This window comes from Phyllobates terribilis, unplaced genomic scaffold (genome assembly GCF_046119375.1).
Source record: "Phyllobates terribilis strain yellow unplaced genomic scaffold, ASM4611937v1 Scaffold_4__5_contigs__length_816908805, whole genome shotgun sequence".
Taxonomy (NCBI): domain Eukaryota; kingdom Metazoa; phylum Chordata; class Amphibia; order Anura; family Dendrobatidae; genus Phyllobates; species Phyllobates terribilis.
The window spans coordinates 721758363-721777574 of NW_027362764.1; the positions used below are offsets into that span (position 1 = coordinate 721758363).

At 43.2% G+C, this 19212-nt stretch overlaps 1 protein-coding gene across 2 annotated transcripts in view; it reads left to right on the forward strand.

Annotated features, from left to right (window-relative positions):
* The window catches only part of OXR1 (oxidation resistance 1), a 712646-nt gene that overhangs the window by 173795 nt on the left and 519639 nt on the right, over window positions 1-19212 (forward strand). For both annotated transcript variants that reach the window (XM_073679762.1, XM_073679763.1), the window contains exon 2: window positions 19064-19138. In XM_073679762.1, the coding sequence (XP_073535863.1) occupies window positions 19122-19138 (17 nt within the window). In that variant the 5' untranslated portion in view covers window positions 19064-19121. The remainder of the gene's footprint in view (window positions 1-19063; window positions 19139-19212) is intronic.

A 19212-nucleotide genomic window follows, 5' to 3' on the forward strand; every position in this document is an offset into this window, starting at 1 on the left:
AGTCCACTCCCTGTACCTTTTGCAGAATATCAGTCTGTCCCTGATGTTTTTTCTGGAGAGAAGTGGCTTCTTTGCTGCCCTCCTTGAAACCAGCCGTTGCTCAAAGAGTCTCCGCCTCACAGTGCGTGCAGAAGCACTCACACTAGCCTGCTGCCATTCCAGTCCGATCCCGCAGCTGAAACAGTTTTGAGATACGGTCCTGGCACTTGCTGGTCTTTCTTGGGCGCCCTGGAGCCTTTTTGACAACAATGGAAGCTCTCTCCTTGAAGTTCTTGATGATGCGATAGATTGTTGACTGAGGTGCAATCTTTGTAGCTGCGATACTCTTCCCTGTTAGGCCATTTTTGTGCAGTGCATTGATGGCTGCACGTGTTTCTTTAGAGATAACCATGGTTAACTGAAGAGAAACAGTGATATCAAGAACCAGCCTCCTTTTAAAGTGTCCAGTGATGTCATTCTTACTTAATCATGACTGATTGATCGCCAGCCCTGTCCTCATCAACACCCACACCTGTGTTAATGGATCAATCACTAAAACGATGTTAGCTGCTCCTTTTCAGGCAGGACTGCAATGATGTTGAAATGTGTTTTGGGGGTTAAAGTTCATTTTCTGGGCAAATATTGACTTTGCAAGTACAGTAATTGCTGTTAAGCTGATCACTCTTTGACATTCAGGAGTATATGCAAATTGCCATTACAAAAAATGAAGCAGTAAACTTTGGAAAAATTACTATTTGTCTCATTCTCAATACTTTTGGCCATGACTGTATATCACCTGATTCCCTCTTTGTTTGCTAATTTGTCACATTTACCGTGTTAGGGATTATAGCCCACTATTGGCAGAATTATTTTTAAGTCATCTAAATTGGAGGGCTTTCTTGAATAAGAATTGCACTTTTAAGGTTTTTCGCCAAAGGCTGTCAATAGGATTAAAATCAGTTCTTTGGCATGGCTACTGCGAAATCTTTAAGGGGTTGGCCGGTGAAAATAAGTTTTCACCTTTGTACGAGATAGGTAATAGCTCAAAGATCCTTGGATGATCCTCACCAATGACCAGTACAGGGCACATTTTTTCCCATCAGAATGGAGCCAGCGTGCACATGCTCAACCGCTGGTCCATGCTCTACGGGGACTCCTGAAAAAAAGTTGAAGATTCCGAGAATGAATGGAGCTGTGGTGAAGCATGTGCGCTTCCGTTCTAATCTAGTAGAGGTAACAGTGCCCTGTCCTGGTGGTGGAGGTCTGACTCCCAGCAATCTAGAATTTATCACCTATCTTGTGCATAGGTGATAGCTTCTTTCAACTGGAATACCCTTTAATGTGACACTTTAAAAGACATACTTTTTTGAATGGCATGTTGAAGGGGTTGTCCACTTTATCTTCATTATAACAGATATGTTGGGGACATGAACCCCACCGAAGAGAGTGTCAGTGTGCATACTCACCCATTGCTTCATTCATTCATTCTCTCTTAGACAGTCAAGCATTGCTTTTTCATGCAATTTTCATAGAGAATGAATGGTATAGCTGTTAAGCATGCGTAATGCTGCTTCATACTAAGGATGCGCGTAGACGACTGTCTTTTCGGTCCAATGTTATTCTATGGGGAGGTGCACATGTCCTATTTGCATGATTTGCATCCAATATTTGGATCGCAGTCAGCCATGCAAGTCTATGGGTGAGTGCAAAACATAACACCGCACTTGGATGACATCTGATTGCAGTACGATTTTAACGGATTGACGGAATGGAGAAGATGGAGATTTTTTTTTTTTTTTTATCTTCTCCTTAACATAATCGACTTGATTGTCTCGGATGAGAGAAAATACGGTAGTGGGACACTAGCTTAATTGGGTTAAAAACGCCCTGTTCTGGGGGTCTCGGCGACTGGATCTTCACTGATCTGTAAGCTATAACCTATCCATAGGTTATATAACTTATTTTCACCAGACAACCCCTTTAATTTGTTTCTTCTGAGTTCTTCAGAGGTGGACTTGCTTGTGCGCTGACGAACATTGTCCTGCCGCGTGACCCAACTGCACTTGAGCCTTAGGTCACCAACTGACGAGCAGATGTTCTTCTTCAGGATTTTTTGAAAGAGAACAGAATTCATGGTTCTGTCAATTACCAAGTCATCCACATTTTCTTCCAGGAATAAAAAGCCTCAAAGTATTTAATTTGTCTAATTAAATTGTATTGAATTAATAACAGAAGGAAAAGAAACTTTCCACTTTCCTTCATACTTCTGCAAAGATTACTTTTGTAATAGATGATATAAAAGCAGCACACCTTAATACAGCCATGTTAAGCTGCCCTATGGTCCGTGAATCAAAGAAGATGCTGACTAGGTAAATAAAATGTATATTGTTTTTTTTGCAGACTCAGGGCGCCATTTTTGCGTCCTCATATATTACTATTTTTATACATAGGTAATTGTGAATCCTAGAACATAGAATAGCATTGCTCTATGCTTATAATTACACATGAAAATGTAAATGCACATATTTAATTCAAATGCAATTATGGAAATATAAACCTCCAAGGCACAATTTACCGAGTGAAAATATGTAAATGGCAATAAGGAGAACCGCAAGGCATATTCTGATTTTGCGTAGGAAATTTGCACTTCATGGAACGAGGCTCTAGTTTGTAAAATTATGCAAAAAAAAAAATGTCAGACTTAAATTGTAATATTTGCAGGCATATTTTTATTAATAAAATATATATTTAGATACATATTGTGTTTATTCACAGAAATTATTACCAGTTAGAGAGTCACAGTCATATCTCATCGCTATTTTTCTTTGGTTGAAACTTTTGGGGTCGAAAACTGAATTCTAAAATGGGCTATACTTAGCTCACACACATGTAGAGTGTGCATCAGAATAGAATAAGCCCATTCAGGACCAGATAATTTTTCATTTTAGCACTGTTTTTTCTTTATCTTCTTCAAGAAGCAATACATTTTATTTTTATTTATTATTTGCTTTTATTTCCGCCAAAAGAGGGCTTGCTTTTTTTTTCTGTGGGTCGAGTTGTAGTTTTAAATAGCATCATTCATTTTACCATATAATGTATTGAAATAAAAGGAAAAATGGTGAAAAAATTCACCCACTGCTCGCTTTCCGCCATCTGGTCCTCTTCTTTCCCCCATAGCATGCTGACCTTTGGAGGTCACTGCATGTCATAAGTTCACATTATCCAAGGGGTAACGTTTCTCCTTAGAGCGTGTGGGAACACTAAGGGACTTCAAAAGGTGCAAAATTACTTCGTAAGGGCTACAAAATTGTACTATATGCTCTTCTGTGCCCCCATCAAATTTTTTGTTTATTTTTTTTTTGGGGGGGGTGCAATTAGGACATTTGCAATGGGGTCCCATGATTTCTATGTACGCCCCTGTCTGACAGCAAATGCTGAACTTGTAGAAGTTTATTTAGCACTATGACATTGTTTTAACATCACATAAATAAATCAATAGTAAGTAGCCACAATGAAGGAAAGTCTGCAGACAGGTCATTTAGGCAGTATACTAATGTGTATCTGAGGGGGTGCAGGCAGCATTGTACATTAGTGCATCTCACAGAAGGAAAATTCAATAGTCACCAAGCAGGATTTTCAACCCTGTGAATCATTTATTATGTTCCTCTTCCCGCTGTAATAGCCACTTGTCATTGCTGGAGTTAGGTCCTGTCCATAATTGTGGTAAAGTGGTTTATAGCATATCACTGTACTGTAACTGAGAGCAGCAAACCACAGGAGCAAAAAATAATGAAAACTAAGTTCTTACTGATTCTTATTTCTTTATGTGAGACCACTATCTCTGCGCTTAGGTATCAGTGTAATATGTTGGACTTCATTAATATGTATGCAATTATCTATGAGTCCCTCTCTCCTGATTTTTCCTTCTTTTTTTCCTTTCTTCCTTCCTTCCTTCCTCTATGTTATCGCTTTGCTCCTTCCCTCTTACTTCCTTTCCTTCTTTTCTTTCTCATATTCTTTCTTTTCTCCCTTTCTTTCTATTCTTTCATTTTTCTTTCTTTCTCCCTCTTTCTCTTTTTCTTTTTCATCTCATATCTATCTATTATCTATCTATCTCATATCTATCTATTATCTATCTATCTCATATCTATTTATCTATCTATCTATCCCATATCTATCTATCTATCTATCCCATATCTATCTATCTATCTATCTATCCCATATCTATCTATCTATCTATCTATCTATCTATCCCATATCTATCTATCTATCTATCTATCCCATATCTATCTATCTATCTATTATCTATCTATTTATCTATCTATCTATCCCATATCTATCTATCTATCTATCTATCTATCTATCTATCTATCTATCTATCTATTGTTATGATCTGCTACAAGAACTAAGGAAAGGTAGGAAAACTGTCCCTACAATAGGACTAAGCTGATTCCGTACGATGCAGCGGGCAACCTGTTCCTTGTGAACAGACCCGCCTTCGTCCTCAGCTAGTCTGAACGCAGACCTATAGATATAAGGGAGGGGTCCTTAAAAGTACTAAGGACTGGGACAAAATTGGACACCTCCTAGCAGAAGTTGTAGCGGAGCAAAAAGACAAACAGACAAAAATACTTAGAGGTCCAAGGACCAAGCAAACTATAGAGATAGGTACAAAGCACCTGGCTAGATTAAGAGTCAAAGTAACACTGAAGTCCAGCAAAGCCAGAAGGGCGGAGCTGGAATAAATAGGCAGCAGGTCACATGACCACAAAAAGAAAAAACTAACAGGAGGGTTCTAACATCTATCCCATATCTATCTATCTATCTATCTATCTATCTATCTATCTATCTATCTATCTATCTATCTATCTCATATCTATCTAATGCAAAAAAAGAGGTTCCAGTTTTGAACCAAAATATTACACAGGTTGATTTAAACCTATGTTTTTCAACATCTGATTTTGGAGTTCTGCCTCCACTTTTTGGATGTGTATATAAGAAGTCTTGGTGATACTCTAGGGGGCTTTGCCCCATCTTTTCATGGAGAGTGCTTTATTTTTATCTATCTATCTATTTATAAATATATCTATCTATTATCTATCTAATATATTAGTAGGTCACATGCTGTACAAACCCTCTGTTCCTAGTTTTCCTGGGGTTTCCTTCATTTCTTGCATAGAATGAGCACAGATCTGTTGTAGACGTCTGATCAGCTAATTTTCTCTTATGGCAGTGATTGTGATTTGCCTTTTAGATGATAAGAGTGTTCGGCATTACTTAGCAATAATATGTACTGGACGATAGGGATTTAATCAGATCCATCTTAGACAGAATTGAACTCTTAAGTCTTCTTCCTGACATTATCCCAGCAAAGCAGCTTATATAACAACTCCTTTTGCTCTCTTGTTTTATTTTTTTACTTTTTTTATGTGGAATTTCAGTTTAATAAATTGCCTTTCTCTCCCAATTTATGCATTGCCTTGTCTCAGACTTTACATCATATTACCTCCCGGGAGCAAACAACCTCTGTTCTCCGAGCTGCAAGTTACTGAATTGTCATTATTTCTTGTTTGCTGAAGGCATTGAATTTCATAGAAACTTCCCCTAGAAAGAAATGGCTTCTGCTTCTAAAGAAAGAAAGATTAGTTGATGATAAGAAACAAATGTACGAAAGTGCAGTATATCCAGATTCAAAGCTAGGTTTTTCCTCACCTCGAGCAAAAATTCTATTTATTGCCATAGCCCTGTATCCAAATACCCCAACCAAGGCAGAATAGGGGTGTTTTTGGGCAATCTCCCTTTCGTCAGGCACTTTGCACATTCCCCTCCAGTTACCTCTAGTCCCGGAGTAGATACATTACACTCAATAATATATTATACTTATTTATTAATTTGTAATGGATCTACATTGATTTCTATAAAAAATATATAGCGATGATTATTTTAAGATTTCTTTTTACTATATTTTATCTGATTTTTAACATTTAAAGGTGATGTGTCATCAGAAAATAACCAATTGGTGACCACCCTTTGCATTCAAAATAGCATCAAAGCATGAGTTCTTCTAGGTACTTGAACCCAGTTTCTGATGGAACTCAGGAGGGAGATTGTTCCAAACATCTTGGAGAACTAACCTCAGATCTTCTGTGGAGGTCTCTTGTGCTAATCCTTCTGTCTCTTCCTATTCCCTATTTTGGTTTCCCCAATGCTGAGATATACTGTACAGGCAGACACTTATCCATCATGCGATCCCATCAGGAAGGCATTTAATTGGCTCCATACAGTCAATATTATTAAGAACTATATGCAGCAAAATTAAGAACAAGAAGTCCTGGATGTGATGATATGGCCCCACAGAGCCCCAATCTCAACATCATCAAGTTTGTCTGGAATTACATGAAGAGACAGAAGGATTTGCACAAGTGACATCCACAGAAGATCTGTGGTTAGTTCTTCAAGATGTTTGGAACAATCGCCCTGCTGAGTAATTTCAAAAACTGTGTGTAAGAATATGTGTCCATAGAAGAAGTGATGTTTTGATATTGTTTTGAAGGTAAAGAGCGTTCACCCCAAATATTGATCTGATTTCGATTTTCGTTTACGTTCACTTAATTAGCATTTTGTTCGTTGATAAAACAAACTATTATCACTTCTAATTTTCAAAGCATTCTTACCTTGTAGCAATTTTTCCACACCTGCTTAAAACTTTTGCACAGTACTGTACACTGGTCACTAAACCTTATACTAGACTCACACTTACTGTTCTGGACAGAAAACATGTCAATAGTCTCATTATTATCAAAAACAATATTAGAATGAAATGTAGCACCTATATATATAGTAGTGTTATGGTAAATATTTATACTTTATTATTTAGACAATTCATATATCTTTGATCATTTTATATTTTAATATTAGCTTTATAAGTGTTATTTATAAATAAAAGGGCATTGTCACTAAAATAGTGATGTCTTTGTATTAAAACTTTCCTTTTTTCTGAAAGTGTAGTAAACTAGATATAGCCAGTCTCCTAAGGAATTCAGCAGAATACATAATTTACGACTTTGTTATTTCCAACTTAGATATCTTACTTTTTAGGTAATGTAATGTATAGAGATGAGCGTTGTTCGACTCGAACTGTTCGCCAATCTCAAATTCGAGCTGCTTTGGGCGGTGTTCGAGCCGTTCGGCGAACATGAACGATTTGAGAAAAATTTGGCTGTTCGAGGTTATGTTCGATAACTGTTCGTGCACCAAAATCATAACTGGATTTTTTCTCAGTAATGATGAAAATTAATGTTAATACGCAGTTTGAGTGTACAGCGGGGTGGGGGGAGGGGCAGGGGATGGATCTCTGCAGGAACAATGAAGATCTCCATTTTTTTTTCTCTTTCCCGCATTTACAGTGGGGAGGTGCAATCTGTCAGCCTATCAGCAGCGCACACACGGAGCGAAGTGCTTTTTTTCACACAAGCAAGGGCATGTGTCATTGGCAGTGTATGTCACATGTCCTTGCCCTATAAGACCCAGCCATTTTCCCCGTCGCCACCATTTTCTCACTGCTGCAGCTGCGTGTTAGATGGCACCGCTGTTGCTGTGTGCGCTATACCTTGTTAATTTCAAGCCAATTTTCGCACAAATCTACAGATAGCTTGGGAATAGGGAATAGTTGTGATTGCAGTCCTTTTAAGGACTAGGTTACAGCATTTCCTACGACTTTTATCAGGCTGGTCTGTGCTCTTAAATAGATAGGTTGTGGGAGTAAAGACTAATTGTAATTGCAGTCCTTTTCAGGACTAAGTTACATCAGTTCCTATCAGTTTTTGCCAGGCAGGTCTGTGCCAGTGCTGTGCACGTTTTTTTCACAGCATTTGGCTGAATCTAGCAAAGCTAATCCTTTTTGGCCTATTGCAGAGTGTGTTAGTCAGTGTAGTAGCCTATCTGTGTTGCAAGATACACCACCTGGGTATAGAATACCAATTTTTTTACTGCACCTAGTGAAGTAAAAGCTTTTGGGCATAGCATCATTCTATTGGTCCATCTATACTGACCTCCATAAGGTTGCAAATTGAATATAATTTTTTTCTGCATCTAGCTCTGAAAAAATATTTGTCCTTCTAGCAGTGTGTGGAACTTGTTCTACTAGTCCATCTATACTGACCTCCATCAGGTTGCAAATTCAAAATAATTTTTTGTCTGCATCTAGCTCTGAAAAAATATTTGGGCTTCTAGCAGTGTGTGGGACTTGTTCTATTAGTCCATCTATACTGACCTCCATCAGGTTGAAAATTAAAAATATTTTTTTGTCTGCATCTAGCTCTGAAAAAATATTTGGCCTTCTAGCAGTGTGTGGGACTTGGTCTATTAGTCCATCTATACTGACCTCCATCAGGTTGCAAATTAAAAAGAATTTTTTGTCTGCATCTAGCTCTGAAAAAATATTTGGCCTTCTAGCAGTGTGTGGGACTTATTCCATTAGTCCATCTATACTGACCTCCATCAGGTTGCAAATTGACTATAATTTTTTTCTGCATCTAGCTCTGAAAAAATATTTGTCCTTCTAGCAGTGTGTGGGACTTGTTCTACTAGTCCATCTATACTGACCTCCATCAGGTTGCAAATTCAAAATAATTTTTTGTCTGCATCTAGCTCTGAAAAAATATTTGGCCTTCTAGCAGTGTGTGGGACTTGTTCTATTAGTCCATCTATACTGACCTCCATCAGGTTGCAAACTGAATATAATTTTTTTCTGCATCTACCTCTGAAAAAATATTTGGGCTTCTAGCAGTGTGTGGGACTTGTTTTATTAGTCCATCTATACTGACCTCCATCAGGTTGCAAATTAAAAATAATTTTTATCTGCATCTAGCTCTGAAAAAATATTTGGGCTTCTAGCAGTGTGTGGGACTTGTTATATTAGTCCATCTATACTGACCTCCATCAGGTTGCAAATTAAAAATAATTTTTTGTCTGCATCTAGCTCTGAAAAAATATTTGGCCTTCTAGCAGTGTGAGGGACTTGTTCTATTAGTCCATCATACTGACCTCCATCAGGTTGCAAATTGAATATAATTTTTTTCTGCATCTAGCACTGAAAAAATATTTGTCCTTCTAGCAGTGTGTGGGACTTGTTCTACTAGTCCATCTATACTGACCTCCATCAGGTTGCAAATTCAAAATAATGTTTTGTCTGCATCTAGCTCTGAAAAAATATTTGGCCTTCTAGCAGTGTGTGGGACTTGTTCTATTAGTCCATCTATACTGACCTCCATCAGGTTGCAAACTGAATATAATTTTTTTCTGCATCTACCTCTGAAAAAATATTTGGGCTTCTAGCTGTGTGTGGGACTTGTTCTATTAGTCCATCTATACTGACCTCCATCAGGTTGCAAATTGAATATAATTTTTTCTGCATCTAACCCAGCCAATAGTTTTGGCCTAATACCACAGTTTGGCCACTCAGCTCTGCTCGGTTCCCATCCATTGTTTTTTTGTGCAAACAACTCCAGAGTTGTGAATTAGTTAACCACCAAAATGAGTGGAAAAAGGCCTGCTGCTGGTGGAAAGGGGAATAGGCGTGTTGGGAAGGGGAAAAAAGGTTGTGTCCGTGGGGTAGGTGTTAAAGCAACAGTAACATCTGCAGAAGAAAGACCATCTTCCAGCCAAACTAAAATGTCTACTTCTTTTAGCGGACAATGTGATAAGATCCCTTTCTTACGGCCACGCCAATCGCTACAAATTCCAGATGAGGCACAAAAACAGCAGGTGCTTCAACGGATATCAAGTGTTCCTTTAAGTGGGCTCTTCTCCACATCAACGTCAACATCACAAATACTCCAGTCCTCAAAGGTGTCACCCCAATCACACTTGCTTCCTCACAGCTCCCAAATCTCCAGCTGCCTGTCTGAGTATGAGGTAGAACAGATGGTTGAGTCTGTAGAGCTGTTTACTCATACTATAGCCTGGGAATCAGAGGTCGGCTCCAGCGCTTCTGTGAATCCAGATGAGGAAATGATCTGCACTGATGCCCAGAATCTTTATGAGTCGGATCCAGGACCAGACGCTGAAGGTTCTGACCATAATGTAGACCCTCATTCCCAAACTGTAACTCCTGTTGGTGGAGACAATGAGGAAGACGATGATGAGACTCAAATACCTGATTGGAGCGACAACTTTAGTTTTTTGTTAGGGCAGGAACTGGTTGGCTCTGAGGACGACGGGTGTGATAACGCACAGGGTGATGATGATGAGGTTGGAGATCCCACTTACTGTCAACCCACAGTCAGCCAAGAGATGAGGTCAGCAGAGGAGGTGGAGGAGAATGCTAGTGACGACGAGGTCAAGTTGCGCCTTCCTGGACAGAGACGTAGTACTGGAAGCACGTCAACAACTGCATCCTCAAACACAACTCTGCCTCTGACCACAAGTCGTGGTGGCTCTTCAGGTCGCATGGGTGCTAAGCCTTGCATAGCCTGGGCATTTTTTCAGATCGATAAAGATGACCCAACTCGTGTTATCTGTAACATTTGTCAGCAAAAGCTAAGTAGAGGCCAAAAAATACATAGTTTGAGTACTTCATGCATGAACCGGCACATGGACAGGAAGCATAAGTTGCAGTGGGAAGCTCACTGTGCTACAATGCGGCCTAGTCGGCCGGGCCAACCGCCGTCTGCCATATCTTGTGCATCCGCGGCCTCTTCATCCTCTGTGACTGGGGGGACAGCAGTCACACCTGTTTTGGGGCGCAGACCTGCCACCTCTTTACCCGCAACAGCCAGCGTGATTGGCAGGTCATCATTTTCTTTGGAGGTGGTAACACCAGCTGGTGTTGAGCGCTGTCCGACATCGATAGCATCACCTTTGGATCAAGGCAACCTGACATTTCCGCCTGCATCTTCCTCACAGACCGGCAGTTTGCCAGGGACACCCTTATCAACCCCGTCTAAGCACAATAGCCAGCCCTCGGTCCCTCAGATGTGGACAAGTAAAAGACCATTTCCTCCTAGCCATGAGAAAGCTAAGAGGTTGAATTTCACCATCTGCAAGCTCTTGGCTACAGAAATGCTGCCTTTCCGCCTGGTGGACACAGAGGATTTTCGAGACCTTATGTCCGTCGCAGTGCCCCAGTACCAGATGCCCAGTCGGCACTACTTCTCAAAGAAAGGTGTGCCTGCGCTCCACCAGCATGTCGCACACAACATCACTGCTTCTTTGAGAAACTCTGTGTGTGACAGGGTGCATTTCACCACAGACACTTGGACGAGTAGGCATGGACAGGGGCGTTACATGTCGCTGACTGGGCACTGGGTAACTATGGTGACAGCAGGACAAGGGGCTGCTGTCCAAGTCTTGCCGTCCCCACGAGTTGTGCGTCAATCCTCTTTATCTCAAAGTTCCTCCACTGCTTCTGCCTCCTCAACCTCCTCTCGGTCCTCCACCTGCACCCAAAGCCTGTCTGGTCATGCCACAAGCTTTCTAACTGCGCAGAAGGCATCCTGCACACCTCCTTACTATGCTGGCAGTAGGGCTCAATGTCATCAGGCGGTTTTTACTTTGAAATGTCTGGGAAATGTGAGTCACACAGCTGAGGAGTTGTGGTCAGCTCTGGAGAACCAATTTCATGAATGGTTGTCTCCACTGGACCTGAAACCAGGGAAGGCCGTGTGCGACAATGCTGCAAACCTGGGTGCGGCCCTTCGCCGGGGCAATGTCACATTGTATGGCTCACGTGTTGAACCTGGTTGTCCAGCAATTTTTAGCCCACTATCCCGGACTAGATGGCCTTCTGCAGAGGGCACGGTCGCTGTGTGCTCACTTCCGCCGTTCTCATCCCGCTGCTCAGCAACTTACATCTCTACAGAAGTCGTTGGGCCTGCCACTTCACCGGCTAAAATGCGATGTGCCTACCCGGTGGAATTCAACTCTGCACATGTTGCAGCGACTGTGGCAGCACCGACAAGCCCTGGTGCAATACGCTCTGACGTATAGCCTGGGCCAACGAGATCCAGAGGTGGGGCAAATCACGCTGGAGGAGTGGTCTCAGATCAGGGACCTATGCACCCTTCTGCACAGTTTTGAAATGGCGACGAAGATGTTTAGTGCTGACGATGCCATTATCAGCATGACTATTCCGGTGATTTACATGCTGGAGCACATGTTAAACAGAATTCGGAGTCAGGTGGTGGCACAAGAGGAGGTGGAGGAAGTAGAGGAGGAGGAGTTGTATGCAGAAGAGCTAACATCTGCAAGGTCCAGACGGTCGGCAGCACCAAGGCGGCAGGCATGTGAGGGTGGGGGAGATGGTTTTACCAGGGCGCATGGTAGCAGCCAAACTAGTGAGGAAGGTGCAGGAGCCCAGGAAGAAGTGGAGGACGAACTGATGGAAGACTCATCAGATGAGGGAGACCTTGATCACATTTCTGTTGTGCGAGGTTAGGGGGAGAGGACAGAGGAAGGAAGCATGATTGTTACCTCGCCACCAACACAACAGGGACTTGGTGCTCCTGGATGCGCAACACACATGAGTGCCTTCTTGCTGCACTACCTGCAACATGACCCTCGAATTGTGAGAATTAGAAACAATCCTGACTACAGGGTTGCCACACTGTTAGATCCCCGGTACAAAAGTAAATTTGCAGAAATTATTCCTGCCATAGAAAGGGATGCACGCATGCAGGAGTATCAGCAGAGACTGTTGCAGAATCTTACATGTGCTTTTCCACAAAACACCAGTGGTGCACGTACTGAATCTCACAGTTCCAACTTGCCAACCGTGGGACCGTCAAGTGTTCAGCACTCAAACCGTAACAGAACCACAGTATCTGCTGGTAACATCAATTTTGCGGAATCATTTCACCACTTTTTTAGCCCATCCTTTGCAAGGCCACAGGAGACAAGAAGTCTGACACATAGTCAACGCCTAGAAACGATGGTACAGGAGTATCTCCAAGTAAACATTGAAGCCATGACTGTGTCACTGGACCCTTGCTCTTTTTGGGCTTCCAATCTGGATAAATGGCCGGAGCTAGCCACTTACGCCTTGGAGATCTTGTCATGCCCCGTAGCCAGCGTTCTGTCTGAACGTGTGTTCAGCGCTGCTGGTGGTGTGCTGACAGATAAGCGCACGCGGCTCTCCACTGATAAAGTAGACAGACTCACGTTTATAAAGATGAACAAATCATGGATCCGAAACGACTTTTCTACCCCTGTGTCATCCTGGGGAGAGTAAAAGCTTGATGATTGGTTAAAATCACCCTACCAACCGTTTTAAGCTTTCAAATTACTAATCATGTTTATCTGATGGCTTCTGCTTCAATTGTTTTTCATGAGGACAGAATACCCTCCCAGAGCTGTTGCTTAGATGTGAACTGCCTCCCGCCATCATAAACACTCCTTTTGATGATGCTCCAGAGGTTCTGAATGGGGTAGAGGTCAGGGGAGCATGGGGGTCACACCATAAGTTTGTCCCCTTTTATGCCCATATCAGCCAGAGATGCAGATGTGTTATGTGCAGCATTAGACGGTGCATTATCATGCATAAAAATGATCTTGCTGTGGAATACACGGTTCTTCTTCTTGAACCATGGCAGGAAGTGCTGTTTGAGAAACTCCACATACATTATGGAGTTCATCTTTACCCCTTCAGGGATCCTAAAGGGGCCGACAATCACTCTCCCCATGATTCCAGCCCAAAACATTACTCCACCTCCTCCTTGTTGGCGCTGTAGCCATGTTTGCGTGGGGTGTCCATCAACCAGCCATCCTCCACTCCATCCATCTGGACCAGCGAGCTTTGCACGGCCCTCATCCGTGAACAAAACAGATTTGAAATCAGTCTTCATGTAATGTTTGGCCCACTGGAGCCATTTCTGCTTGTGTGAAGTGGATAGAGGAGGTCGACAGGATGGCGTATGCACAGCTGCAAACCTCTGAAGGACCGTGCATCTTGTTGTTCGGGGGACGTTGGAGGCACAAGCAGCTTCAAAAACTTGTCTGCTGCTATGACAAGGCTTTTTGGCCGCTGCTCTTTCAACCTGACGTAATTGCGTGTAGGAAAGAGTCCTCAATTTGCCCTTATCAGCACGCACACGTGTGTACTGTGAATCAGCTACATACTTCTTGATTGCCAAGACACTTCATCCTGATCATCGCACAATGTTGACTGTAGTCATGCCTTGACCTAAACACTCCACAATTTGTTGCTTCTCAGCAGCCGACACATCCTTTTTCTTTCCCATTTTGGCAGAAAGTGTAGGCTGCTTAATAATGTGGGACAGCCTTCTTAAGTAGTCTTGCCTTTCATTGGACACACCTGCCAAACTAATTAGCACAGGTGTCTGCAATTGCTTACAGTGATATAAAGAGCCCTGACAAACATCACCATCAATGAGTTTAACTGACAAACAAACAAATTCTTCCCTCATCACTCCTAAACACTTTTTGCATAATAATTTGGAACACAGTGCACATGTGCTTTTCCACAAAACACCAGTGGTTCACGTAGTGAATCTTACAGTTCTAACTTGCCAACCGTGGTCTGTATGGAGTTGTTCAATAAAGGGCCCAAAATTAAGATAACATAGATGGGAGAGGTCTCTATGAATAGGAATTCCTAAGTATTTGATACCCTGTGAGAGCCAGGCAAAGGGAAAGTTGGACTGGATGGAATCCTGTATGGATTTGGGGAGGGAGAAATCGAGGGCCTCAGACTTCGCTGCATTGATTTTAAAATTTGACCATGTAACAAAGTGATCTATTTCAGCCATAACAGCAGGGATGGATATATGTGATTGAGTGATATATACTAGGACATCATCAGCAAATAGAGAGCACTTGTACTCGGTGCCTCCCACCTCAATCCACCTAATATTGGGGTTATGGTGAATTGATGAGAGCAGGTGCTCCGTCACTAGGATGTATAAGAGAGGGGACAGAGGACATCCCTGCCTTGTCCCATTGGTGATTATGAAAGGTGATGAAAATGTTCTGACGCACCCCCTGGGCCTTGGGACACCCGGAGCCGGACCCTTTTTGGTGGATGCTGGTGGTTGTAGTCTCCGTGGCGGCGACCCGGTTCCGTGGCTCAGGGCGGTCAAACCAGTGGCGGAACTATTTATGTGGTTTTGATGTTTAAATGTTCGACTACGCCACCCGTGGATTGCGGTCAGAGTGAACCGCCGCTGCAGGGCAGAACGCTGAGGCTGGTGTTGTGGGTTCAGCAGAGCATAGCATAACTCCCCACGGGAGGAGTATAGCCTCAGGGCAGTGTATGCGGAGGATGGGGGGTGATGGTGCAGGGCAGAAGCAGTAATGACACGGAGTCAGTGATGCAGTCCAGGGCCTTTACTCACAGTTCTTATTATCCAGACCACGTCTGCAGGTAATGGCTGCCCACGTCGTACTGTACTCACCAGGTGAGGGGCTCAGACAACTCCCAGATAACTTTGGAGCGCTTCACAGGACCCCCTTTGTGTGTCCTTTGTTTGCCCTTTCTTACCAACCCTTCTGTCCGGCTGCCTCGGGCCTCCTCTTGGTAAACTTGTCGCTAGTTTCCCTGACCCTATGTGGTGCCTTCCTAGCGGGTGTAGCGAGGGGCTGCGCCACATAAAATGTCACAGCCTCTGGTTTCTAGCTGAAGGTCGTTTCCCGCCTCCACTAGTTTCAGGGACCGGTCTCCCCCTTTGGCCTGACCCCTCCACACAGGTAGATTCGGGCGTGCGGTGGCGACTCGCCCGTCCGCACCCCTGGGATCCCTTCGTTCCTCGTTCCTGGAGCCTTCTCCGCTCCTCTTCCTTCCTTCTCCCTCTTCCAGGCCTGGGCCTCTGTTACTAGGCCCGCCTCCGGAGCAGAGCTCATGCAGAGCCCCTGCTCCCTGTCACTTCTGCTCAGACTTCTCTGCACTGAACTAAGATGGTGCCCACCTTTTATACTCCCTTCTCAATGCACCCAGAAACTGCTTCCTCCCTGCTCCTGCACTACAGGGTTCCCCTTCCTCAGTGTTCCCTCTCCCCACTCCAGCCAGGGACAGGGACTGTCGTGCCCATCTCAGGGGCATATTGGTCGCCCTGCCCCACGGCAATGTGGTGTAATGCATGCAGGTGTCGGGTTCTGATCCACACTCCATCCTTACCTGAGAGTGAGATATCACACCTCTGGGTGAGGTGCAATACCTCTGTAGCAACCGAGCCCTCAGGGTGCTACAGTTCCATTTATCTTCAGCCTAGGTGACGTATTGCGATACAGGGCCGTGATTTTGGCTATAAAAGTGTCCCCTAGACCCCTACCCCAAACTTTTTAAAAGAATAATATATGGCGTGCCAGGAGACTCTATGGAATGCTTTCTCAGCATCCAACGAGAGTATCTAATTACAAATTTTTAACTGCATCTAGCCCAGGAAATACTTTGTGCCTAGTAGCAGTGTCTGCTAGTCAGCGGATTATCCCGGCTGTTAAGCAAGCTACACCACCTGTAGTTTGGACACTTAATTTTTTCAAAGGAAATGCTTCGGGACCACGGGATACTCAGTGAAGAGCATCAGGAGGCACCCCAAGGCATAGGGGCTGGGACTGGCAGTAGGATGCCTTGCGATGGACAGCCGAGCTCAATCCTTATAAAAGCTTTTTAACTGCAGCAGCTTTAGTGGACGCTACTGGAGCTGGAATTACGCGGCTGCTGGCATGAGACTTGCCCTCCAATAGATCCTTGTAAATGGATTTAAAGTGTATTCATTCAAATTAGAGAGACAATTTAAATTAAAAAGCTTAGAGCTGCCTCCACCACAGGGGGGCTCGCTCGACCCACCAGAGGACAGGCACCAGTATTGGGAGAGGGGGGCTGGCCGTCAGGGTTCACCGCGGCTCTGGCACAAACCCGGCGACACAGACGTGGCATGGGCAGGAGCGGACTGGCCGTGTCGGCTTCTCACTTTTTGGATTTTAGAAGGGCATGACATGCCTATATCTGTGTCTCCCCCTCCTTTTACTCCTCCACTTCTTTTCTTTTCGCATGACTATATGTACTTGTCACTTTTCCATGTGTTAGTTATGTCTTCTGAGCAGTTTGTCAGCTTTTGGACACCTTTGAAGGTGTTTTCTATGTGTTTCTATGTGTTTTTGTTTGCCTGCCATTGGTTTTAACGGTGTTCGAAGGTGTTCGACGAACAGTTCGACGAACAGTTCGGCGAACACACGGGTGTTCGACGAACCGAACCGAACTCGAACACTACGGGGGTGGCTCAACACTAGTAATGTAAGCCATTCCCACTTTTCTTACCTTTGCGGTTTGTAATAAAAACTTGTGACCAGGCATCTGAGAGCAGACAAGCCTGGGACACAGACAGAATTGGTTGTGCTCTCTTGTCTCCGATCGATCGACTCCCTGATTTGATCAAAACTGGCAAAAGTCTGAAACCTTTTGAGTTTTCCCCTAAAACTTTCCATATAGGTTTCTCCATCAGTAGATATCACAGGACCTGTCACAGCTCACCTCCTCCTCCTTCTGTACAATGATTGATCACACATGTATATACAGTAGATAACACGCATCTATACTAATAAATAGGGTCTGAGTCAGTCTATTGCTGCTAATGTCCCTGTGAAGAACAGAGAGTAGGACTTTAATATTAGGTCTAGTGACCAGTGTGAAAATTGCTTTTTTTTTTAAATATAAATAGGAATCTGAAAATTATTTTTTTTCACAAATGCATTTAATCTAAAAGCCTGAGTTAAGTAATAGGTCATTTTCTGATGGCACATTCCTTTTAAAATCCAGATTGTCAAAGATAAGGAACTATATTAAATGGGATTTGCATCCTTTTAAAAAAGTGGTCAGAGGGATGGGAGATTGCTAAAATAAATAAAGAAAGAAATATTATATATCACTCCACAGCTCTGATGGAACCAGAAGTAGTGACATCCCATTAATTTGGCCACCTGACCATGATCAGGTGACTGATGGTTGGGAAGTCTTTACTTTCAGTGACCCAACATCATGGTTGCAGCATAACGCGCACACGGTGTCGCACCAAGTAGGAGGCATTTTGCAGGGCTTCCAGACGGTCGCACCATAATATGGACCTGGCCACTGGATCAGGTTCCTCTGAATTTATTTTCTATTATATACTAGAGTAGTTTAATATAAATTATATTAGGTTGAACAATTTTTAAAGTCATATATTACATACAGGTTTGGACTGGCCAACCGGGGAGCAGGTGGATTTCCTGGCGGGCCCATGTGCAGGAATGGATCCCCAGCCCCCTACATGATTAGTGCTCTTCATGTATAATATAAAAGCAGGCCAGGAGCCTTTGTGAAAACTGCATGACAATGCAATTTTGGCCAACGTGTGGCCGTTATTTGGACACTTACTCTTCTTTTATTGGATTTGCCATAATTGTAACCCCCGGGATCCTTACCGATAAGATGGAATCCACCGATTCCCAGCCACTGCATTGTCCATACACTTCAGTGGAGATGTGGCTACACCCAAATGCAGCCATTTTTCTTTTCAAATTCATAAAGAATGTGTTGGCCAGGAATTTCCAAACAGGTAATGTATGCATGTAACTGTAGAGTGGACCCCAGAATCAGTCACTGGTGGGCCCTTAACACCCCAGTCCGACATAGATTACATATGGAAAAGCAGTAAGCTACAGTACCCAGGGATTGTTGGGTCCTGCCCAGATAAACAGTGATACAATGCACATATACTGTAAATATTCCCTACAGTGTTCCACTTGGGCCACATAGAGCTCTAGTATTCGCATAGCGTAAATCCACATAGTGACCATGCAGGGTTGTTTGATCGCTATATTTCATGCTACCCATCTCATTTTGAATCTGAACTGCTCTGCAATTGCGCCAGATAATTATAGCTTTAACAAAAAAAGAAACAGAAGATACTTGGCTGGTGAGGTTGGTTAGTGCGTGATCCCTTACGGGGGCCCTGCTCTATCGAAATGTTCTAATAGGGCTTATGGAAAAGGGTCACTTGTCACTGTATTCAGGACACACTGTGATTGTGATGATGATGCCAGGGCTACATGTTCTTCTTTAATTGACAGCCTGATGTCTTGTATTTTTCAGGTCTATCAGACAAGCCAAGGAAGATCAGTCGTGAATGTGAAAAGGAGCATTGATCAAAATGTTCAGCAGCAGAAGGTCAGGTTATGACTTTATTTTTAGAAAAATGAAGAAAACTGGTGGCATAAATTACAAGGCTCCGCGCCAGCCGC